The 25,640-nt window shown below is 43.0% G+C and overlaps 1 protein-coding gene across 1 annotated transcript in view; it reads left to right on the forward strand.

The window, feature by feature from the left end:
* LOC308120397 (shisa family member 6) overlaps positions 1–25,640 on the forward strand; it is a gene marked incomplete at its 3' end in the record, with an annotated part of 87,232 nt that overhangs the window by 41,512 nt on the left and 20,080 nt on the right. The window contains exon 4 of the mRNA XM_080481002.1: positions 20,990–21,028. Within this exon, the coding sequence (XP_080337128.1) occupies positions 20,990–21,028 (39 nt within the window). The remainder of the gene's footprint in view (positions 1–20,989; positions 21,029–25,640) is intronic.

Consider the following 25,640-nt stretch of genomic DNA (forward strand, 5'->3'; position numbering starts at 1 on the left):
CATCTGGAAAATGACCAAATGATTGTATCCATTCACAATGGATGATTGAAGCATTATTCTATTAATTAGCATTGAGACCCAGCAGGCCTTCAATCATTTCAGTGAACTCAAGTCGTGTATCTAAATCAGAATCTGGATTTGAAATCAAATCATCGAATGGACAAAAGCTCCGTCAGTGTCCCCCTGATCCACACCTGAACTTCCTCCAACACAAAATCTCTTTTGCTTCACGGCACACATACACATCAGTTGGTTATACAGTTTGGGCAACAAGGTTGGATTTCCCAACTAGTGGTGGGTTGATATTGTTATACTACTTAAAAAGTTTCACATTGTCTATGTGTAGAAACTGAACAACAGAATGCCAAGCACCACTATTTTCAATTTTCCATCTTTCAACAGCAGACCTTTCAAACACCAGAATGAAGCCACATTCTGTTAGCCGGCGTCAAGACCCTGCGGGGCTCCAATCACTTAAGAGCACTCAAGTCCTCTTTGAGTCGAAATCAGTGTTTACAATTAAATCATCTAATGGAAATCCTCCATTAGATTTAATAACTCCATTTCGGTGGAAACTTGTGAGAAAAAGATTACTGAGCACGGTTTATACTGAAGCAATTTTCTGGCCAGTGTTTCCTCTGTCAGCTGATAGTAGTGAAGCACAAAAGGACCCTGCAGAGAAAGTCGACTCCTGCAGCCGTGGGCAATGAAGCGCAAAGGTTTGACAGCGAAGCACTCGAGGTGTTAGTGTAAAAACTCTTCCATGTATCCACACTGCAAACACTCCCGCTGCCCAGGCCTGTGTCGGCTGGCTTACTCCGTCTTTAATTACAACGGTCGGCCGGTTGTACGGAGACGCCGGTGAACAGAGACGTTGTGGGGAAGAAAAAAAACAACACAGTTTGCATGTGGAGTCGCGGACAGTCGGAGTCGTGGTGGGTGGTGAGAGGCGTTCTCCGTCGTGTCGGCTTAGTGTCATCTCCCGATAACGCACGGCCCGCTGAGGCTTTGTGTTGTAGTCTCCGTTTCATGGGTTTTCTCTCCATTCCAAACCACACAGAGATGCTCTGCATCCAGTTCAATTGTGCTCCCTTCACTAAACTGCCTCCATTCCCTTGATGTGGCATTGATCCGTCTACTCGGAGCATTGTCTGTGCCAGCCTGACCAGCGCCATCAATATTGCATCAGGTTCCGTCTAAACAGCCCAGATCTCTTTTTGCAGTCCATCTGGGGAGAGGTAATAAAATTCATGCCTGTCGTTATTCCCCGCGAGGGGCGGATCACACGCTCGCCCCGTAGCTTTAGTTCGTACTCGGCGGGACCGAATTATTCAGGCACACTCTCCCTTTGCGCCAAGAGGTGATGTTTAAAGAAATGATACGGGCAAAAAAGTGACATGTTACATTATTAATCGCCTCCAATTTTAATTAGTAATCTCCGGTAATTAGTGTTTGGGCCTTTCATCGCCCGGAATCGGCGGTTCTAAGGAGATTAAATGTTTACAAGAGAGCGAGTCAATATTTGCTTGCTGCAAGTTAAATTGAATTATCTCAAGAATTACTTCTGAGTGCGCAAACCCACCTGGGCAGCGCGGGGAATTCCCCCCCGTCTGAAGCTCCATCCTCCAGAACAAGGTCGGACCACATCCCGGGCCCGACTCCATCTGACTCCCCCTTGGTCCCTCCTCCATCTCTCTCCTGACTGTGGTGGTCTATCTGCCAGACACAGCAATCTAGGGAAGCATGAAGATATTAAATTAAACCAGGAGGAATCAGCCATGCAGCTGCCACAGTGCCCCCTGGGAAATATAGTAAAAAATGGAAAGTGTTTCCAGAGGATGGTATCTACAGCGCCGGCGGCTCATTGGCTTCAAGTCCTTTTGCTAGCTCATTAGCCTTTTAGTGCTAACTGATTCTGCAGACTTCATGGTTGATTTTAATTAACAGCGTGAGAAAAGGTGGGATCAAAAACCCACACGTTCCATAATCGGGGTCACGTGAGGCACTTCGTCTCTCCAAAGGTCGCTTTGGCCACGCCACCGGAGAAAAAGGACCCAACCAAGGGCACATTCTACTTCCCGTGGCGTCGGGGTTGAGCCGCACTAACAATCTCACCGATGCAGTGACCCCAGGCAGCCATCTTGGGCTCTATTTTTAGAGCACTAATGGAGGAAATGTCACTTTTCCAATCCACTTTAATGAAATAAATCTACTCGGTTTCATGGACCCCACATTTGCACGGCAGTGGATCTAAAAGAATACATTCATTTCCAAAAAAAACCCCCAAAAAAACAGGTCTTATGTAAGTGTTCTTTGAAGTAACTCCCCTCTAATCATTTAATATGGCATCACTAATGTACTCTAATGTCTTCTAATTGAATTTGACTATGCAGTTTGACTGGAACAGATGCATTTGTACAATGGAAAAACATATCTGTAGTGTCAGGAGAGTTTGCCACAGTTTGTACGTGTTGCCTGTTCGGTTTATTTTAGTTAAAGTGGTCTCACTTGCACCACCTGTTAATGGCTGAAGAGCTTTTAAGGCCTGTGTCTGCTGACAGGTTAACGCAGTAAATTGTCTCAACCTCCACGGCCAAATTGGAATGATTAAAGAAAATAGCTAGGCATTAAAAATAAATGAACATCAGATTAAATGAAGTCCCAAATTCATGAAGGAGTCAGCAGTATTCTTTGCCGGTGAGTTGTAGAGGTCCCCGAGCAGAGATGAAACGCAGCAGCATGAATGTGTAGCTTTTTCAAATAGCAACAAGTGTGGGTTAGCAGCTGTCAAGTGATTGAAATTGCAGCAGCTCGTTCTTAACTCTTCATTGTCACTCATTTCCACAACTTCATTTTCTTGTTTTGCTGAAATTGAAGGAGACAGAGCAATTCTGGCGAGAGTAATATCCAAGAAAAACTTGTTTGCAGCTGGATAGCAGCTAACAAACTTTCAGATTTAGGGGGTGTTAACACATGTACTATATAAGCTTTACGTCATGCTGCTGCTGTGTGGCAGTAGTGAGTCAGTTTAGTAGTCGCACTGGTTTAGTAGAGATTTGGGGGAAAACTAACACGTCCACAAACATAAAAGTTTGATCCCCTGCACCATTGGACGTTTATGAAAACACCCTTCACAACAGTCGTTTCAGGCCTGCTGATGTTAGAATTAATGCAAATTTTTTCTGGTCATGACGTAATCCTGCCAATCATTGATGGCTAAATGTTGCATATCTGCTTATAAGGTACCACGTAATGGAAATCCAACGTTATCGTCCGTCCATGTACTTCTATTGTTGATGTTTATAAAGTATTGCTCTCTGCAGGCATGTGTGTGTGGTTTCATCACAAAAACAATCAATAGTCACAACTTATAGCCTGGCACGCGAACTACATCTTTTCAGTGTTTCTGCCATTTTACGTATAAACGGACATTGTTTTCAAAATGTTTGTAATGTAACGCGAAACCTTATAGAGAAGAAAATGCAAAAATTAGATGTTTTCATTTGAAAAGTTGTCGTGTAAAAGGGGCCTTAATTTGTGTAGTTACTATAATCTATGATTATGATGAGTAAAATACAAAGAAGTTAATTTCAAATGGGATCAATTTAGATTGAATTTAAAAAAAGCAAACATTTGTGTATTTACTCATGTCTGCATAAATGAAAAGATGGAACCAGTCCAGACTTCAGCACTGCATGTCACAAGATTTCAGAAAAAAAATAAATAAATAAAAAAACTTGATTATCGACTAAAACTTTTTCTGTGTAACGTTTGAAGCTCCAAGGGCAAAAGAAGCAACAAAATGAAAGCATAGCAGAAAAATATATAAACCGTGTTTTCTTTTAGGAGTTTACCCAAACGACTTCTAACCTGACAGGCTGGAACGTTGGGTGTTGATTCAACTTGACAGTCACAAACTGAAGTCTGAAACACAGATCCAGCCGAACTGCATTCTTCTAACTAAAGAAAACCTCACTGGTGTTCTCGGCTCAAAAACTGATGGGCTGCCCTGCATGTTTTATAGATGTCTCCCTGCTCCGGCGCACTCGTTTCAAATGGATTGTCATCAAGCTGTGCAGAAGCTCGATAACGACTGTTTCATTTGAGTCAGGTGTGCCGGAGCAGAGGGACATGAAAGAGCGTCCGCACACTGAAGGAATTTCAAAATACGTCTGCACATGTGAAGACGACGTGTCAGAGTTTTGATCCTGCTGGAAAGGAGGAAAATGAAAGAGATAGATAGAACAACAGAAGTGGAAACGGCTTTTTGGCCACAGCGGCGTTTGTGCGTTTGCGGTGGATTGTTAACAGAATAAAAAGTGACAAACTCAAAAAGACTTCCAGAGTCTTCAACATGTCACCATTTCCAATATGATGTGGTTGGCTTCACCTTCATCCACCTTGACATTCTTACACTTTGAGCAACCATCATTTTAGTCCATCTAAGACCCTGTTTACACGTTTCAAGTGAAAATGCATCGTTTTTGTGCAACAGAGGTTTTGCGTTTTCGCTTTAAGATGTTGGAGTAAACAGGCTTTAACTTAGTGGTTCTCAACCCACGGTCTTTTCCTGCTCCTCAGACTTGGGAAACTTTCCGCCACTTTGAATTTGAAGGCCTCTAATTTTGTATAATAATGAAAGTGGGTGTTTCCACCAGTGTTTGGCTTTAAAGTAACACATTGGCAAATCAGTGATCAGAGAGAAGTCTCCAGGCTTTCTCAGAGGCAATCAAGGGAGGCTGAAACTAACCAATCAGAGGACATTTTGATTGGTGACCTATATTGTGCCTCATCACATTTGTGTCCTGAGAATATCTCCAGTACAGCTGGTTCACAGTGTCTGGCCATAGGTTGAGTCAAAGCGTACAATTTGACATCAAATTAAGCATGACTGATTTCATCAGGCCCTGTGATGGATTGTTGACTTGTTCAGAGTGTATCCTGTCCTCGCCCATAGTAACACAGGATTTGTTAATCAACAAGAGAACAAAACTTTCTGAAATATCTCTCGACTCCCTTACACCAAATAAAGAAACACTTGAGATAAAAAAACATGAAACAGCATTTTTTATACTATTACTTTCCTTTAGGGTTTGCTCATATCCGCGCACAAACAGCATTCTTACTTGATTATTGACGACTTATTTTGAAACGTCTTCTAAAGTGCAGAGTTTAAAGACGCCCTGTTGGTCTCTCCCTCTCAGTATTGAAGGTTTAAAACTGTGCTTTTTGTTTTTCCCAACGAAGAGCAGCAGTCAATCTTACCAGCTTAATGTAGACTTCATTCCCATGTACTCATATGAAACTGGTTAGCACCGACTTCAGGCCTTCAGGAGTCTTTCTATGTGGAGTTTGACCAGTTTACCTGGGCTTTTTTCTAGGTCTCATTGTTTTGGTCCTGACAACCTGTCCAAGGTTTACCCTGCTAAAGCCTAGTTAATGCTCTGTGTACGTAAGAAAACAGATACTTGTGCTTCAAAAAGCAACTGACTGCATCCATTGCATTAGAATGAGGGTTTGGCATTCAATTCATCAGAGGGTGCAGCTCTTAATCTATACACTGACTAAAGGCCAATAAGAAGAGTTATAGTTTTTAGAGAAAAAGAATTAAGACACACAAAAGTACAACGACGACAGCAGGAGGTAGTACTAATGTTGATAGCGAGCTAGAGTAACAATCGGAGGCAGCGTTGCAGGCAGTCTGTGAGGCCGTTAAACACCTCAAGGCATCCCACAGCTGCTCTCTGGAAACTTCCACTGTTTGTTCATCACTTCTGGTGAATGGACTTCACTTACATATGTAGTACATTGAGTTGCCCCCAAAGCGCTTTACAGTGTTAATCATATTCACCCATTCACACACCAATGGAGGCAGCGGCCATGCGAGTGCTAAATCCATCCATTGGGAGCAGTTTGGGGTTCACTACCTTGCTTAAGGACACATCGGCATGTGTACAGGGGTGCGGTGCGATGGGGAATTGAGCCAGCAATCCCTCCGATTAAGAGTCGACGACTCATCACCCGAGCCACTTCTAAGCTCAAGACTGACTCCCATGGTTGCGAGTGACACTTTGCTATTTGGTCGAAGGGTAGAGACCAGATGAAGAGTGATCCCCGGCCCTCCAGGTTGGGGTTTCGGTGGTGGGCTAACAACCCGCTATCGTAAAACATGTATATTACAGAAACCGGAACTAGTGTTGCCACTGCGCCCTACTGTGGGAAAGCAGAGGAACAAGATGCTAAGTGGCGCGTGGCTTTGTATGGATGTTTTTGTTTATATAACGTAGAGAATAGATGAGCTCTAATCTCTAACCCTCACATCAATAAAACAGACAAAGAAGATGGATAGATGAATAGATGTCTGGGTAGAGCACAGGAATCTAATAATATGCATCACGGTGAGTCACCAAGAAAAGGTTAAGGAAAAACTTGTAGGAATACTAAGACTCATAAATGCAGATCTGTTGTCTTCAAATGTGACAAACTTGTAAAGACTCACAGGTTCACAACCCTTCATGGCAGGTGACATTTCAGAAAGGGATACCGCCTTGTTGTATGACACACAGACAGAGCCTATTGAACTGCCCTTAATTTTGAATTCAAGCAAGCTCTCGGATAAAAAAATGTAAATACTCAACCTTTGACAATACGTCTCGAACTGGAATAGACTGCGTTTAGAAGTGTGAGACAGAATCTAATGAGTGATCCTTCAAAGCGTTCTGGTTCGGGGGAAGAAGAAAAAAAAAGTAAAAGCACGCGGGATGAAAAGCTTGAAAACGCAGCTGCCTCGCGGCAACATCAAGACGACTTTGACGTTGTCTATTAGCATGTCAGTCAGTGAATTAAACACCGACTGTACAACGTGTGTCAGAACCGGGCTAAGTAAGCTGCTTTCTAATTAACTCCAACAACCGGGCTTTGTTTGAGCTCTTTATTTTTTAAATACAGATGGAGCAAATTAATTTTTCAGTGGCAGCTCTGCTGGTGCCAGTGGATGTTACCTCAGTCAGAGGGTCAAGTCTGTCACAGTTGCGGTGTGCGTGTGGAGGGCAGTCAAGGTCGCTGCAGACGGATCCCTCCCCAAAATACCTCAGACAGGTAACACAATGACTTCCGTGATCTGGGAGAGATTTCTAAAAGTCCTCCAGCCCTACTTTCATAAATAGCCTCGGCTGCGGTCTGTCCTTCATGACGTCCTGTCCTCTGACAGGGCTGATTGATAAGGAATTCACATAATCCGTTATTTTGGCCCATTGATTGAGCTCCGGCAATCAGAGATCAGCAGAGGTAACTCCGAGATGGACCCTCCTATGAGACGACTCCGTCACGCAGGCGCAGGCGGGAAGGTGTCAGCCGCCGGGATACTAATCACCCCACGCTGTGAGTAATGACTATGAAAGCAATCACGATAGAAATGCATCATCTCTGTGGACCCCCAATCTATCAACCTGACTCCCTCTCATTTGACTGAAACGCGTGCCAATGTGAAATATGACGCTTTGTCAAAGGCAGCGGAAGCATGCCGGCTTCCAGAGCTGCCAAATGTAATAATTAAACACACCCATAAAGACCCTTTGTACTTCATTTATTGACATGTATGCGTCGCTCATGTCTTGAAGCCCATTTCCCTGGGTAAACATTTCATGCGAGGCTCTGGTGCATAATTACAATGCTTCACCAGTTCATACCCAGTTACAATATACTAACAGTCATTTTCCACTTCAGTCATCTTTCAATTTGTTTCCCCACATGATACCAGCGGAGTAATGGTGGAAGGAGAAAGAGGTGTCTCACTTGCGTGCCATCAAAGAACTGTTTGTGGGGAACTTTGATGAGTTCCGTGCAAACAAAAGCCGTGAGCTGGCGTCCTCGGCTAACCCAGAGCATCCTCCGGCATTCTTTTCAAATCTGGCACATTGGAAGTTGTGCGTGTTGCATTTTTGTAATTCTTGCACAGTGGGGAACATTTCAGCTACTAATGCAGGAGCCCCAGGTATCGTCACCCTACAATCTGCTGGCTCGTCTCTCCCAGGCTGCTCTTCCATTGTGCAGCAGGTTGTAAAACATTAAGTCTATGCTATCATAGTACTGATAAAACTGGTATTGTTTTTATGTTCTGAAGCTGATTGTTCACTGGGATTATTATCCTTTGTTTGCAGTTAAAGTAACAACTCATTTTAGCTTCGGTTTTCAACCCCCCCACCCCCCTTAGTGGAAAGCTCATTTACTTCTGATGGGCAGCCTTCCAGGGACCCTGTTTTGCCAACAAGCAGCAATCAGGTTTGATGATTTGCCAAATAATGTCTTTCACTGCAACAATAACAAATGCAATGTGATTTATATGAAGCAAGTGAAACCAAGTGTGAATTGACACCAAAGGTTTGCATTAAAATGCATCTATAAAGTGTATATCGTCTTGAACACCAGCATCATGTGCTTGCCCCCCAAAACTTCCTGACGAGGTAAGTCTATGGAGCAGATGTGTGCATAATCGAGTGTTTGACTCCAACAATTGTTATCACCCATTAAACGTGTGAAGCGGATTACCATATAGAGTGGTCTGTCCACTGTGGGATTCAAACCTGCAAACTTCCGATCCCACGTCCGCTTCTGTAACCTCTGGGCCATCACTGGCCAAAAAACAAAAGAATTTTCTGCCATGCAAGGCTCAATCCATCCAATGGAAGCAGTTTTAGGTTTCAGGGTCTCGCTCAAGGACACTTCAACATGTGGACATGGGGGGAGATGGGGAATCAAACCTGCAACATCCCGTTCGAGACACGGCCACTCCACCAGCCGAGCCACAGCTACCCCCAAGAGAAACTAGATTTGCTGAATGAATTCTGAAAAAATGAAATCAAGTACACAGGCGGAGTTCCTTTCAATGTGCTAACGTCCCATTGTACCAAAGTAAAATGACCTGGAGTATCAATCGAGGTCGTTCACCCCGTAACGAATTCTGAAGATGATTTATGTTGAGGACACCTAACAAATGCAGTATTTGTCATTTTGGAACAAATTGCCGCCGCATCTCTGGAAATGAATTCCATAGATTTTCCTCGCAGCTTATTGTAGGCTTCTCTGGGCGAGGGTTATTACTTAATTAGATGGGAGGAGGGCTCCGTCAGACATCTCCCAAGCCTGCGACCGCGGCTCGCCTTACCTCAGCCGCTCGTACACAATACCGATCGCTCAGCTTTAACCAATTACCCCACATCAAATCTGAAATATGTGAATGCATTTCCACCAGGCCCGTTTCTGCTTTATTTTCCGCCTGTGTTGTTGTTGTTGTTATGGGGCCAAGTTGCAGTTTTTCAGGATTAGACGGAATTAATCTTCAACTTCTACAGCTCATTAGAGTATACAGCCAACTTGATTTGAATTGAAATGTGTTATAATTAAAACAAAATGTTGTACAAGGGAAAGATTCCAACAGCCTTTTATGACATCTAATACTCGCAATGCTTTGACTGCGAGTGTGTGTGGATCATTTTGGCAACCTTGCACTTTTTCCCGTAATAAACTCCAATGCTTTGCTTTATTGCAGGTTTGCTAGGCCAAAAGTGTTCTTTATCGCAGAAACGACAAAATATGGTGTTTTTGCAAAGTGCTAACCCCCCTGGGAGAGATTTTATCTCAGGGTCAAGTTGAGTTTTGGTCTCATCAGATCATCGAAACTTCTAGTTGACTTCAGAGTCTCCCACATGAAATCTGACAAAGTGTAGCCGACATGCAGGGTTTCTTTGTGTTCTCTTCGCTGGTGGCGAGCATTTCAGCCTCTGCTGCTGTCGGAGCCTGTGAAATTTTGGAAGTCTTTCAGAGTCGCGGCAGGTCTCTCGGCGCCCCCCCCTTCAGAGCCCCCTTACCGCCTGCTCTCGCTCGCTCACGTTTACATCCCAGCCAAACTCTTAGTGTCTCCTAATGACTGATTAAACTAGAGTTGCAGGGATGCTCTTTACTTGGCAGCGTGATTGCCACTGATGATTTAGTTACACCCAAGCTTGGGGATACACTATTACTTTCTGTCTTATAATAATCACTCACTGATACCTTCATCAGCCAGCAGTAAACTCATGTAAACGACATAACATTAGGATAGAAATAATCAAAAGCAGCAGAAACATTAGGAGAGTATATATAACAAGCAGAGATTCTCAAAGGACGGGTACAAGAACAAGTGTGTAGCATCAGCTGGAATGAAGGAATGAAGGAAACCACTGTGTAATAAAAAAAAAAAAACACTTTCTGTGTGAAAGCTCACCTTTACACAACATCCTCTTCTGTTTAATCTCATTAACAAGGAGTGTAAGAAACCTTTTTAAAAAATGAAACTTTTCCCATTACCACTGTTTTGCTGACATTCCGGATCTATTTCATAGAAAAAAAAAAAACAAGTGCCTTTTGTTTTTGGTTAAAAGGGCTAAATGCTAATATTAGCATGTTAACATGATGCTATGCAGATACACTCAGTTCACTACAAAAGTAATACTGTCCTTTGAAGGAACTGTAAAACAATGTACAAGCAAGCATCAAAGTTCAGATGAAGCACTCATCCCGTCAAGTAATTTTCAGAAAAATTCCAAAAAGCCATATATCTAAGAAATGATTTGGGGGATTCTATTGTATTTTTCGCCAGTACTAAAGCATTGTGTTCGAATTGGACTTGTTTCTTTGCAATCAAATCAGAAACAAAGTAAAAAAACGTAGAATTGTTGCTATTCATAGGGTATTCTGCTCTCATCCTACTGGTTCAGCCAATTCAGGATCAAATTGGACTCCTTGTTGCTCTCAACTTAAATGAGTTTGACTCTGAGTGAGAGGATCCATTCACTCCATCTCAGTAGGACCACAGAGAAAACCACAGACTCTGCTCAGGCTCAGGTAATCAAGAAGGTGGTCTTCCATTCCCAAGGTTGGTGGTTAATTCTTATCTGCACCTACCTATTTGTCCAAGTTATCTTGGGCAGGCCGTTGAAATTCAAGCTTTCCATACAAAGGACAGTGACTGCTAAAGCAGCAAAAAATATGCTTTACTTTTAAATAAATTCACGCTTCCAACCAATGCAGAAACACTACATATATATGCTCTAGCATGCTGTATCTTAAAGAAACCCACAGCTCTAATGTTGTTCAGGTGTAATGACATGTCAGTCCTACAAACACTGATTTGCCTTTAGTAAAAATCACAATACTCTTCTATCATTTCAGCTCTCGGGTGCTGTTTTTTTTTTTCTTTTCTTTTTGTTGCCTGCAATAAGGTGTTGGATGTCTTTGCCATCATGGCAGCTTATTGCTAGCATGGATAAAAAGCCTCATTAATTCTACTTTATTAAATATAAAGGAGACGACTTTCACAGGCACTTGAATGTGGTTTTGTTTGAACTGACTCGGGGAAAAAAAAGGTCTCAAAGAGAAAGGGATTTACTTCCCTGTGAGATCCAATCATGATAAAACATTAAAATGCCCTCATATAGCGCCATAAAGCTCTTCCTGAGCTTACCCCCACCCCACCTAGGTCCCGCCGGTCGGATCCAGGCAGCCCATGAAATTAATCACAATTGCCGTGATCAGTGCAGCTGATGTGACCGGTGGCACTTTTTTCTGAAATGTTAATAAAGCCATATTGAACAGGCACACTATTCTCGGCAGGAAGTCCGTAGCCCGTGGCTGCTCACTAAATCTCAATGACTTCATTAACTCATTACCATGAGTCACGGGCGCACGGTGCCAACAGCAATTAAAACACGACAGAGAAGAGCAGTGTCCTTGGGCCACTGTTCCGCTCGCGAGGCCGCCACACTTTACTAGATTTAGCAGGATGATTGACATATCAATAGGTCCCGGGGTGGATTAAACGGCCTCAGTCAATATTCAGATTTGTCTCGCTCTCACCTCGTGCCGCCAGCGGATTGTGCACACCTCGTCAAGTGCTGTCGGCTTTTCAGCCCCAGGCTGATGCTCGGATCTGTGTCGACGCGTCGTGCCATTCCCGGGAATCCCACAATCCCACTTTAGAATGTTTCACTGATGATTAAATAAATAAATGAATAGACTGAACTGATTCAAGGTGAGGGCGCGAGAGTAGAGTTTGTGCTCAGTATTTTGCCCCGAGGGCATATCAATATATAGACGGGGCGAAAATTGTAGAATGAACCACCAACTTTGTAATTGGAAGATGACATATACCAACCAGAGGAACTGCCACCCCAATACCCACAATGTTCTTAAATTCACAGTCACCCCAATACACACAGAGGCCAAAGTACCTGCGGTTTTCCCAATAGCCACAGTTGTTCCAATAGCCTGAATTGGTCCAATATCCGCAGTCATTCAACACAGTTTTTATAGCATCATCTCAATGTCCACATACTCACATTTGACCCAATACCCACAGTCACCTCAACTGCCACAAATGTCCCTGTAGTCGAAGTTGCCCCAATACACAGTCACCCCAGTGGCCACAGTCCTCCCAATAGTGAAAGTTGGTTCAGCTTCACCAAACTATCAAAAGGCCAATCAAATTCCTCAAGGGTACAAAAGTTCAGCCAAAATATCAACTCCAAATCAGTTTATAGTCACACTAATCTATTGTCATTTTTATTCCACATTCAACCAGGAGGCCAGAGGAGACGCGAAGAAATTTGCAACTTTCAATGAATATGTCAAGGCTTTAATTTGACTCTCTTCTCTGTCTTTTGTAGAAACACATTTCTATTCATGAAGCCAATCCTCCGTAGTCATGACACTGCATACTTATGTTTCCTTTGTAAAACTCTGGCAAAAATGGTAATTAAATTGCAGTGGGCTTCTTTCCCTTATACAGACTTAAAGAAGCCTTTATCTTAGCAAATGACTGGCAGTTGATTATGAAAAAGCTGGCAATCCTTTTTCTCCCCTCCCCGCATCCCCCCACCTCGCTCTCTCCTGCGCAAAGGCAATCCACCCACACCTTCTGCTTTTGTACGCACCATTGTTACGGCTCCATTGTTAATGAGTTTAGAATTAACTGGCTGTAATGAGTGAGGACGGGAGCCCCTGCTGAGAGTGATTGCACTGTTGAATGGGGGGAGTAATGTATGGATGTGCAGGTATCTGGGTCTCTGCCAGAAGCTGAAAGGGCTGGGTATTCTTTTTCTTTTTTCCTTTCCGGGCTGGTCACGGCTCCATGATCATCTCTGCTATGCAGCCCAACATCAGGTGTCTTCCTGTGGCCATTCATCTACCTTGGAGGATTGGTTTTTATTGTGATTTTTTGATAGAAGGCAGGCATCAGCTGCTAAAGCTGTGGCCTCAGTCAAGTGGGAGTATTGGGTGCTACCCAAACCCATCCATTACACTCTGAAGTAGTCCTGCCAGCTCATTCAGAAACATTTACTGCCATTAAAACATTGTAGATACAAAGGGAACCTAACAGACTTTTCTCATTTTCTGACAAATATATAATGGAACAGAGTTGGAGTTCACCTTACATATTGCAAAAATGCTATAAAATTCTAGTGTGTACTTAGCATCTTGACGATCGTCTGAGGACAAAGCACAATATCCTAAACAATGTTTAGATTTTTTTTTGGAATGCTGAATTTTTCTCGACCATTTCAATTAGTCGTATAAACCACACACGACATTGGTGCCACTGCTTATGACGTTCTTGTCTATACAATGAGAAAACTAGGACAACAATGGCTTTGTTAGATGCATCCATACTGTTTTTTTTTTTGCGATGTTATGATTAAAGAATTACAATCTCAAGAGGAAGTATTCCAAGAGCAGGAGGCAACAAGATACGCAGAAGTGAAGCCTCTTTTCCTGTTACTTATCATTCGAAGAAGGGCCGCACAATATTAGTTAAACGTGCAGAAATGTTGAGTATTGTAGTATTTCATTGCATACGTTGACAATTTTGGTATTACAATGACCATAAAATTTCAAAATATTGCACAGCCGTAACGTTAACAGTCTGAAATCAGAAGTGGGAATTTCCCAACTGGTAATTGAGTTCAGAACTCAATGAACGCCAATGTTAAATTCACTAATGCAAAACAAGACTTTGATTCAAACATGTTGTTTACCGCTTTACTTTTTAGTGAATTATCTGTAGATGTTGGGGGGCTCACTTGTTGGGAAATGGGAAATGGGACTTTCCCCATGCTGTGGCTGCAATCCAGCGAAGTATCGCAGGATTGAAGCAAAGGTCACTCTCGCCTGTTTAAAACCCTCGTAGGTAGTTTACAGTGCTGACCGGAGCCGAGCATTAAGCACAGCGTCGTAGCCAGGCGTGATTTTGGAGGCTTCATCTGAGTGTCTCCACTTCTTCTCTTCCCCTTTCTGTCCTGCAGCATAATTCTCTAAAATGAGCTTGTGGACAGGAGATGAGATATGATTCTTGGAATTAAAACAGCATTTTCTACTTTGATCATGCAGCAGTGTGTGAAGCACTGAAATAAGACTCTCCCCTTCTTTATCGAATCTGCGCTCTCACTCTCCCTCTCTTAATCTTTCCCTTGCTCGCTCGCCCTGCTCTATTTGAGCTTGGGGGATTGCTGTATGAGATGGAGAGTTAATGAAGAAAGCATTTTTTCCCCCTCTCTTTCTCTCTTCTACTCCTGCAAGAGGACTGGTAAACTCTGGCAACTTTGTACTCAGCTTTTGTTAATCGCATCACGATCGGCTTTCATGCTTTACAATCCCAACCCCTGAACCAGTTAAGCATGAATATTTAACGTCGTTATTTTCCAGCCCTCGAGAATACGTCTGAAACGAAACGAGTGCAGAAGCTGTGAGGTAAATGAATCACCGCTATTGTCTGCCTCTCAGGTTGGCCGAAGAGCCTCGATCTTCGTCTGTGCACGGCAATCCCATCAACATCACCCCCGCCCCACCACTTCTATTCATTTTTCCATCTTGTTTCACATGGCGGCGGCTCTTTCTCACCCGCGCACCCGCAAGTGGCCTCGATCCTCATAAACTGCAAGTGAGATACAACATTGTCAAAAAGCCATTTAAGATCCTATCGTCTAATACGGAGGCTGACGTGGGCCGGGAGCTGGCAGCGTGGGTTATGTAAGCAGCTTTCTCGGGGACTGATAGCAATCCAACACACCCAGCGGGGCGGGGGGATTGGTGGGGGGTGGGGGTGGGGGGTGGGGGTGTTTGGGCATGTGTCAGTGGAGGGGTGGGGGGAAGGAGGTGTGTGTGTGTGTGTGTGTGTGTGTGTGTGTGTACCGAATCTCACATTCAGTGCGCCACATAATATTGCACCCAGTGTTTTGCCACAGGTACAGAGAGATTCGCTCCTTCGTGCCAATTGATTTGTTAATATGCTAATGCAGCGTGATTAGCTGAGCGAGGAGCCGAGCGCGTCTTCGCTCAGTGAGGTGTTGATTGAAAGAAATCAACAACCAGGGTGGCAGATGAGAAGGAAGTGCACATTTTGGAAATCAGAACTCGCACTCCTGTACTGTAATTACATCCTAAAGTTGCTCTTTTTTTGTTTTTTTTTAACATATTTGATTTTCATCAACATTTGCCAACATCCCGCAGGAATCAGGGAGACTAAGTGAAAAAGCTAAACTTTGCATTTTGGGTGTCCGTTTACATGACAACGGTGCTCAGAACCACTGAAAGTAGAACTTTTTTGGAGAAGGCTTCCAAAGTGGAACTGTTTGAAAACGCTCCAACACCATTTACGTGGAAACGGGGGAAAACACAACTTTTCTGAAACGCTGCTACAGACAGACAGAGACAGACAGACAGTATTATTTGTCATTATATGTTCATATAATTAAAATGCAGGTGCTGCTCCATTTGTGCATCAATGAAAGAAGCAGTAAATAGTCTCCTGGGACTTGGTCGTTTTGAGGTTGAGAGTTACTGTAATTGATTGAAAATATGTTTGTCAGTCGTACCCTTTTCTGTCTTTCTATCCCCTAACGCCAACTGGAACAGCAGAAAGTCTCCAGCTCTGAGTCTGGTTCTGCAGGTTTTTTCCTGTTAAAAAGGATTTTTTTCTTCCCACTGTCTTGTCTAATTGTTGTTGTTTTTTTCTATAGAAGTGCCTTGAAATGATTGTGCCATATTTGTTGCTAGGGAAATGACATGAAATTAAATTGAATTGAATGTTTGCTTTCTCGTGTCTTGTTGAAAGTCCAACAATGTCGTGGTACCTTTCAGTGGTTGGTAATTGATCGGGGCATGTGAGGGCTGGTATCTTGTTGTCACTGCTAATTGTGCTGGCATATCTTTCGTGTGGTATCTGGCTGGAGGTACTATTTGCACTTGGTGGTTGTTGTGTGGTATCTTACTTCAGGGTTGTATATTGAGTGCTATCCTGTTGTAAAATACGTTGTGAGACATGTTGCAGCAAATATTATGTTAATTCTGAACATTATCTTGATCTGTAATGTCTTTCAATTGTAACACCTGCAGATTATGAGGGCGCGTTCCCTCTGGTGTTGAGGTATAAGTCGAAGTGAAAGCTACTTACAAAAAGAATATTTTAGAATAGGTGCAACTTATATTTGCATTATCGTGTATTATATTTTTCCTACAGAAGGTCCTTGTCAGTGGTCCTACATTCTCACAGACAACAGACTCGGATTGGTGTGTATGGAACTTCAGAGTTCTGATCTGTAAAGCAGTAAAGCCGGCGAACGCCAGCCCTAAAACCAAGTGTTTGCTTATTACAATGATCCATTTGCAGCAATGAATTAATGAATGGGTTATTTGAGTTTGGCTTCAGCTCTCAGGCGGCACCGATACCATTAGGTAACATTTTTTACGAGATGTTACATACATTAGATTGTGTGTTAATATGTACTGCGAGTCTTGCAGTCATAAAAAAGAAAATGTTAACGTTATTGCAACATACATCAAAGCATGGCAGCAGCCTCTGGAGACAGTACTACCATCCTGGAGTCGCAATATTAATGAGATGCAGTGTTGATTGGTAGACAGAAATATTTACCTCCATGTACATTTAAAATGAGATTCTCCTCCATGAGGATCAAAACTATACAGTTCAGCCAGTCCCAGCTGTTATTATTCTCCTCACCTCGGGTTTGTGTTTATTGCACACGACACATTTTCGGCTGACATTTGAGTCCACATCATTGATTTTGGGCAGATAGCTCCAGCTGGTATGTCAAGGCCTGTCGGGGTAGGGGTGGCTGGAAATTGCAGCGGAGCTCTTGCAGAGCAAGTTTACCTTGGCCTGAACAATCAGAGCAAACATCGTTAAGCACCGACGGTGCTGGCGAGCACATTTTGATGCGGTGAGGAGGTCTCCTTCGACCACCCACCGCTCCCAAAACCTTGCACTCGCCTTTGTCTTTTCCCCCCTTGAGTGCTCTTGCACCGGAGGGTGAGGGATTTCTGCTGGATTGAGCCGGCATGACTCGTGCTGAGTGAATGTCGGTGTAGCATGTGAACTTGACTGTAAAAACACAGTCCTATTCCAATTAAGGAGCAACACCGACACTGTTTACGGTTCAGCTGCCAGCTGCACTTATGTTATTTGTTACCCTGCTCTAAAGGCCTCATCCTTCTGAATTCCATACCTGCTCTGACAGTCGGTTTTAAGCCTTTTGATTTAACTTCTCTGCCTGCGCCACGAGAAAATTGCATGTCAAGATAACTGACTGTGTTACAGGACAATGAAACGAGTGTTTGTTCGCGCAATGCAGAGAAACGTGTAGCCCCCCCTTAAGTTCCTGTTCACTGGAAACGCCGCTGCATAATGTTGAGTCAGGAGAAATGTAACTAATGCTCAGGCATCAAGGTTCCTTGTCACATTTTGCTTCCAAATAACCAAGCAGGCCGGGGGGAAAAAAACTGAACGAGCACGAATGTATCAGCTTAGTCTTTTCGCAGCTCTTACAGCAGGGTCACAAAGAGATGAATTACCTGCATTACCTCAGCCAAAGCTAAAGGAATTCATTCTGCTGCTGCAGAAGCTGCAGGTTTACAGGAGTCACATTTTCCCAGGCGTTGAACTGATGTCTTTAGGTTCGCCGTGTTCCAACCCTGCATTGTGCTCATTATCCACCTTTTGACCAGCTGTTAGGAATCTTCTGCGTTCCGGTGCATTCCCTGGAGAGAAAAACCCTCCGTAACCATCAATATGTCAGCTGTGCATTACATATCTGATGGATTTACCAGCCCGTCGATACACCATTGACCAGACCACCACTCAAGGTCATCAACTCGGAATCTACAGTAACTGCGCTTAACATGTTGCAGGTTTTTAGTTGGTGGCCTTCCTCTGTGGGTGCAGCGAGGCACGGACCACCCCGCCTCGGGAGGTCAACACTACCATGATTAATCTACAGAGGGGTTTCACAAGCTCCCGATCAATACCAGTGTGCTGCAGCTTGAGGCTGCTCATAGTAAAAACAAGATCCGCTATTCAAAACCCTGCAAAGTCATCCCGTCTCATTCTGGCGTTCGACGTCGTTTGGTATCAAGCATTCATCAGACAGATGTTTGCTTTAATTAGCTCGAGTTTTTAGAAAAATATGAGCTCATTATTTACGTCAGCTGCAGGCAGCAATGAATCAGAGTCTGTTACTATTCTTTTCAGAAGACAGATTTAAGGATTACATCCAACTTAATAGGAATAATCAGTCAAAACATGGTATAAAGAGCAATAAATACTGACACGTAGCATTAAACCTAATTAATAGTCATAATAAGTCATTACATGGGGCAGTTTAATGTGAAAATTATTGTATAGGTTGAATGAGCAGATTTTACTATATTTACATGTCTTGTGAATTCTAATGGACTATGTAATACGAATGGCAGGACAAAGGAGAAACCGATTCTGTGTGACATGTCAGTCTTCGAAGGTGAATAGGAAATCAAAATGTTTCCAAAAGAGACAGAGTTTTGTCACGTGAGTACCACAATTTATCACATTATTTCAAAAGACACAATGTGACCATCATACAGAGGAATTGTATGTTAGCCACTATGGCTAGAAATTATTTTTGTTAACTTAGAAAAAAGATTACGAAAAAATAATCTGAAAAGTGATTTTCAGAAAAAGGCCACATTCTACAATATAAAAAAAAAAGGTAACAAGTTTGTGTACTGACCGATGTAGTTGAAAATAAAGCAATTGTCAGCCTTAGTCAAACCTACAATGTCAATGGTTACTATTTAAATAACCTCCTGTCTACTGCTAAACAACAATGTGTCGTGACTCCCAGTCCAGATTCTTCAGGGACTCGGTAGTTTCATAGTTGACAGTCACTGTAATAACAATCCAACTTTGTCTTCTATCCATACAAATGTCCATGTACTCGCCATGCATAGCGTGTATTGTTCTCTGTTCACATGTGTGTGGTTTCTTTATAAAAACATACGACAGCACCCACTAGTGGCCAGAGATGAAAATGACATAGTTTTCGTCATTCCTGCCATTTCTGCGTCAACGAACATCATTCTCAAAACTTTGCAGAGTAGAGGTAATACTTTCCTGGAACAAAAACGTAAAACTGATCCATTTTGCGTGAACGGGCTTTAGGCTATCCTGTGCGTTGCTAGTTTATGTCAGGGTGTTGTGCTGCTTCATGTCGTCATGAGTTCATCAATCCATTCCTGTCACAAACTGATTAATCCAGATTACAGATCTCTTTCTGCCCAGCTCAGCTAATGTGTCACAGCAACATAGCAATGATACAGCCTATGAGCACAATATTACAAACGCTCAGAACCAGGACACAAAAACAGTGTACAATTTCTTTTTAGTAACTACTGAAGTAAGTCCTTTTATAGAACAAAACTAGTTAGTGTACTTGCACACTAGACACCACGGGTCATTCCAGGGCTTTTTCCTTCTTAGCTTTATCCCCCCCAAAACAACCAATGTTCTATTTCTTCTTTTTTAAACTTGCAAAGTTCTCTTGAAATGTGAAATCAATACTCCAATTTCTTGTTTGGATGAGAAGAGCTTTACTGGATTAAGGAAGGGATACAGGAGAGAAAAGCAGGGTGCACTCCAGTGGATAGAATACAGCGGTCTGAAGGGTGCGTGCACTGTGTGTGTGTTTGTATGTGTATGTGTGTGTGTGTGTGTGTGTGTGTGTGTGTGTGTGTGTGTGTGTGTGTGTGTGTGTGTGTGTGTGTGTGTGTGTGTGTGTGCCTTAGCATTTCAGCATTGAGACGCGCTGTTTGCATTGCTCTCTCAGTGGGGATTTCATGTAAATCTCAGTTATCAGCGCACTTGTGTCGGGAGAGAAACCTTGCCAATTTGCGCTCATCAGCGTGAATCTTCAGTGCGAGCAGCACAATCCTGTAGAAGTTAATTTCAGTCAGGCGAGGTTCCGGGTCAGAGCCAGAGTCACCGCTGAGGCCGCCAAGCACGGCCTCGTAGCAGCACGCTGCTGCGTGGGAGGTGGCCTGCGATGGGAAGCCGATGGTAAATCGATGGTGATGGATCAAAGTGCTGCATGGCTGGAGCCCTGTGGTGTCGGGTGTGCGGGGAACAACTTTGACTTTTACACCTCCTCCCCTTTTTCTCATTATCCTCTCCTCCTCTCTTCCTACCCCAATCCACTCGTTTCATCTTTGAAACCCGAGCTTCTCTGTCGTCTCCCGACACCCAACGCTATTCTCTACCTATACATGTAAAAGTGTGTGTACCAATGAGGGCACTAATGCTGTGTGTCAGGTGGCATCAGCAAATTGTTTCCTATTTCCTGCAGCCTTGTGCTCAACGTGTCCATGTATGTGGTCGCCGTCCACATTCGAAAGCTGTCGTCGCTTTTGTTGTTCAGTGCAAAGAAAAGCAGAAGAAAAAACCCAACTTATTTTCATATAAATTGACAATTTCGTTTCTGAACAAGTCTGATGTTGTGATTGTAACCATATTGCTGCTTTACAATGCAAAAACAGTAACTGCTGCCTGTTGAGTGTGATTGCATTTTCTGTTACATTATCGCCTTGCGGAGCACCGTCTAATAAATAACCACTTGGTTCTGTTTTCTAGGAGAAACACATTGGCCGGTCCGCTCCCAGAGTCACCATGGTAGGGATGGCTGTTCTTTGTTTAAAGGGTCAAAGTTGCCTCTAACCACTTCTTTATAATTTTTTGGATTTTTGTCTCAATAACCTGTTAACTGATTGGTGGCGCTAACATGCGGAAAGACAGTGTTTGGAGGCAGCTTATACCTGAAGTGTTCATAGTAGTGCAGTGCCTTACCGTTGATCTATCACACCTAACCTGTGGATTCTCCCCTCGATGTTTAGCCTCTACTGTCTGTGATGACTGCAGTGTGGTTCGTGTCTGGTTATAGGGTTGGAACGGTACGCAAAAATCATCAGCCTGCTTTCAAAGAAGTAAAAAGTTAAAATTGAATCCACCAGGGCCTGCGGTTCAAAAATACCAGGGTTCATACTGTCTTGTCACAGTCAATAAGTAAAATACGGACCAGAGCCGGTATACTTCTGGCTCAGTTCTGGCAAAGACTAAAAAGACAGATCCACACTGTTAATGTCCCTTGGGACACTCTCTGGGCCAAATATGAGCTGTACAATTTTCACTAATAGGATAGTGTAGCTTAGCATAAAGCCTGGAAACAGGAAGGAACAGCTTGCCTGGATAGCCTATAGCTTTACATAAAGACCCGAGATGATGTTCAACAAGCTGGCTGCCATCTTGTTTTCTTAATCTAAGCTGTAAAACATATGAAAAGTGACTATTTTGTTCTGTTGGACTAATAACCAACAGCAGGAGAAACTTCAGTGTAAGTTGTGCGATTACCAGGAAACTTAAGTCTTGATCTATTTCCCGCCAAGAAAATAATAAAAGAGATCATAAATAGCTCGACAACACCCAAACTCTGTAATGAATGCGTTCCTCGATCTAAAGCACAGCAAAGCTTGAGCTCCTTGAACAAAGAGACTTATCTGTGTGGCAGAAGCGTTGATGACGGATTGAGACGTTCCACCTCTGACAGCTCCGGGAGATAACTCAACTAATCTTCCGGGATTAGGAACACATATGAGAGGGGACCTGTGTGACCTCAGTCCTCCTGGGTTTGTTGTGCCTTTGTCAAGCCAGAATCTCTCACTAGTTTGGTCTGAACCTGGTTCCGTTTAAAAACCAACTAAAACAGTTGGAATTCACCAAGGCCTTGATTTGTGTTGGATTTGGCTGATCCTTTATCTTAATCGTCACAATCCATGTACCGTCACACCCCTATGTGGTTCTGCCACGAGGAAGATTTCAACGACACTGCAGTTTTTGTGTTCAACTAAAAAAAAAACTTTTGACAGAAGAAAAAAAAAAGATGTTTGTAAAGAACATTGTGTACCTCCTGATGTTTGTTGCTGCTGGCCCACACTGTATTCTGTATTTCTTCCACTGTGTTGTGCCTTAAAACCCAAACTGGTCTCATCTCACTCAACACCTGCCCTTTGAAAAATGTATGTTTTGAACTGTTTGACCTTTCTCTGTGTCGTCCTCTTTGCTCAACTGAATGTGCTAACCTCAGTGGTGTACGTGCTCTTCGACTGTTGTCCGTCTCAGTGGAGAGGAGGGCTGGTCTATAAAGGCGCGGATAAAGGCAGTTTTGATGATGTTACTTCTTTTATTTTAAGAAGACATCAGAAAAATCTGTGCTTATCCGTGCTTACAATATACGGACCCTCCTCTTCCTCCTCTACCTCTTCCTCGCCCTCCGCCTCCTCTCAAAGGGAAGTCTGCTTTCCAACAGCCTGCACACGGAGTCGGTTGGTATGTCAATGAACTGTCGACAAGAAGAGGAATTGCTTCTCTGTTGTTTTGTTTTTGTTCTGTTTTTTTCTTCTCTTTACTCCTGCAATGTGACATGCGATGAAAATGCCATGCTGTTTGATTTTCAGGGAAAGATTACCTTTAAAGCCGGCGGGTTTCCTCGGCTCTGTAGCGAGAGAACAAGAGTGAAAACCAGGCGAGTTCTGTCGGAGCTTCAGCGAGTACTACTTCAATAAAATGGGATCTCTTATTGCCTTTTAGCGTGCGGGGTCGCCGCAGCCCTCAGCAGGTTCACTGTCTATCACATTTCAAAATGAACTGGATATGAAGTCCATCTCGACCCCTTGCCCTTCCCAGTCCCTGCTGAGACCATCACGGCACATTTGTCAAGCAGGAGAGGCAGTGACATGTCAAGTAACTACTTGGCCTTTGGTGTCTTGGGGGTGATTGTGAGTTATGAGATAAAGAGAGATACTTACCAGCAGTGCGGATAGAAAGAGTCTGGACTGGGATTTTATTGCATTTGGAAGAACATGGGAACTTTGCTGTCGGCGGCACGAACGACTCATTATCCGTGAACACATAATGATATCGGAGGATTTTGGAGCGGCTATTAATTTTGACCAATTGGAAACACGTGCTAATTACTTTTCAGTCATTAGCAGACATGAGATGTAGATCATCTGACAAGTGCTACTTCTTAGGAAAAATCCCAGGTTTAAAGATACAGAAACATAAAACCATCTCGTCCTTCAATAATGTCACTTTAATTGAGAGACTTCCTTTCTAGTGTTCGGTTATTATGTTTGACTGTTGGTTGTTGCTCAGACCCTCTTGGTCTTTCTTGGGATGTGGTCAACCACAATTAGTTAAAAATGTAATTGATAAATGGTGGGCACTGAATGGAAGTAATGGATGCTCAAGCAATCAGAAGAGTAAGGATCCACAGGGTTCATTACAGAACTGTGAAAATTACCAAAAAACTATAGCAGACGGCCACAGTTTACGTGATGACTGGTAAACGAGGCTGTTCCTTATTCTATGTGGTGCACCTTGGATAATTGCAGAAATAATAAGGTTTAATGACCGTGTACAAGGTACAACATGCACATCAATCATGTGCTTGCGCTTTAAGTTGCAAACAATTTACTTGTACAGTGTAACTTAAAGGTTGACAGCAGTGTATACCAACTTTTGCTTGAGTTTTGCTTTTAAATTAATGAAAACTGCAAACTTGTCTTTAAACTCACCAACTTTTCTGAGATAAGTTTGTCAGCAGATGTTAAACACATTAACTACACCTTCAGTACAAGGTGCACGGAATTAACTGTTCCAAATAGAATCATTGATGATTATGTCTGATATTGTTTCTCCATCGTTCTTGTCAATGGAGGCATGGCGTTAAAGTGGTTAAGACTCTCATTTAACAGCAAGGTGGGAGCTTTTCTGTGTGAAGTGTCAATTATATAACTTCCTACCATAATTCAAAATAATGCTTTTTGGGGAAATTCTAGGTGACTCTAAAGCCCTATTTACACAACGTTTGAAGCGAAAATGCATTGTTTTGGTGTTTTCACTACAGAAAACATTTTGTGTTTCCATGGCAAAGGTTTGAAAACGACGTCCATCTACATGGAGACGGCAGATACGCTGAAAACGTTATACTTGGCAAGTTGGACCACTAGTGGGTGCTGTTGTTTGTTTTTGTACTGAAACTACACACGCGTGCAGAGAACAATACACTATACTTGTCGTGTAAAGGGGCCTCAGAAGCTGTTCGTATAAAAGTTTGTCCTTTTGTATTAGTGTGGTGTGAATATAAATGCATGTGATTGTCTCTCTCTGTTTATCCTGTGATTGAGTGGCAAGCTGCCTTGAGCTGCGGTTAGCTGGGATCAGTCCAGGGACACTGTCATCAGTCCAGGGACAGATAAAGCAACACAAAGATGGATGGATGTACTTGTCCAGGGTGTGCCCTGCTATTTGCCCAATGTTAGCTCTGATGACATCCAGAAGCCTAACCTGAATGATGCAGGTGTAAAATAGCCACTGGAAGCCACTTTCTGTCGTACTGATGCAAGAAAACCTACTTTTTTGAGGAGTCTGGGCGAGCATTGGAGCAAGGTCATATTGGAGTAACCTCTGCCTCTGTCCTGACCAGTGAGTCAATGGTTTGACTCCCAACTGGAGTGTACCTGCACAACATGTGTACCCTTCAGTTTCTTTTAGAGATCTAAATTTGTCATACTTTATTTATTCCATTGGGTAATTTCCTTTTTCCACATTTACTTATTCTATTCTAAGGATGCGGTTGCATCCTAAAAATAGATGCTCCAAGGTGTCCACGGTTTGGCTCAGAAATCCCACAGTCCCACATGTCCACTGTGGGATTCAAACCTGCAAACTTCTGATCCCAAGTCTGCTTACCTTAAGCTCGGAGACCACTGTCCCAGAAATGACTGGTTCTTTCAAAGGACATTACCAGGAGACATTGAATGGAAGATAAGTGCAAATAAAATAAAAAAAACTGCAAACTATTTGTTTTTGGGATAATTTAGTTTCAACATAATTTGCAGTTTTTTGGGGGTTTTTTTCTATTAACTTTCTGAATTTCAGCTGCATTTGAATGAGTGCTTGGCTAAAATGTGGCAGCCATGGGAACAAGTTGACATATTAGCCCCATCAACTTTTTTGAGCCCCGATTACCAAACTCAACAAAAGCGAATGGAGATGGCTGACAGCGGCGATGGCTGATACGACGGCCCATGTCGCTTATTTCCAGCCTTGCAGCGCTGGCAGAAAGCCAGCGCACAACCTCATGCTGCTGTGAGGACGAGGAATTCAAGCAGCTGTGTTGAGCATCCGAACACTGTTGATTTCCATAAAGACGGTCTCATTTTTC

This window comes from Lipophrys pholis, assembly GCF_963383615.2.
Source record: "Lipophrys pholis genome assembly, chromosome: 1".
NCBI classification, from domain to species: domain Eukaryota; kingdom Metazoa; phylum Chordata; class Actinopteri; order Blenniiformes; family Blenniidae; genus Lipophrys; species Lipophrys pholis.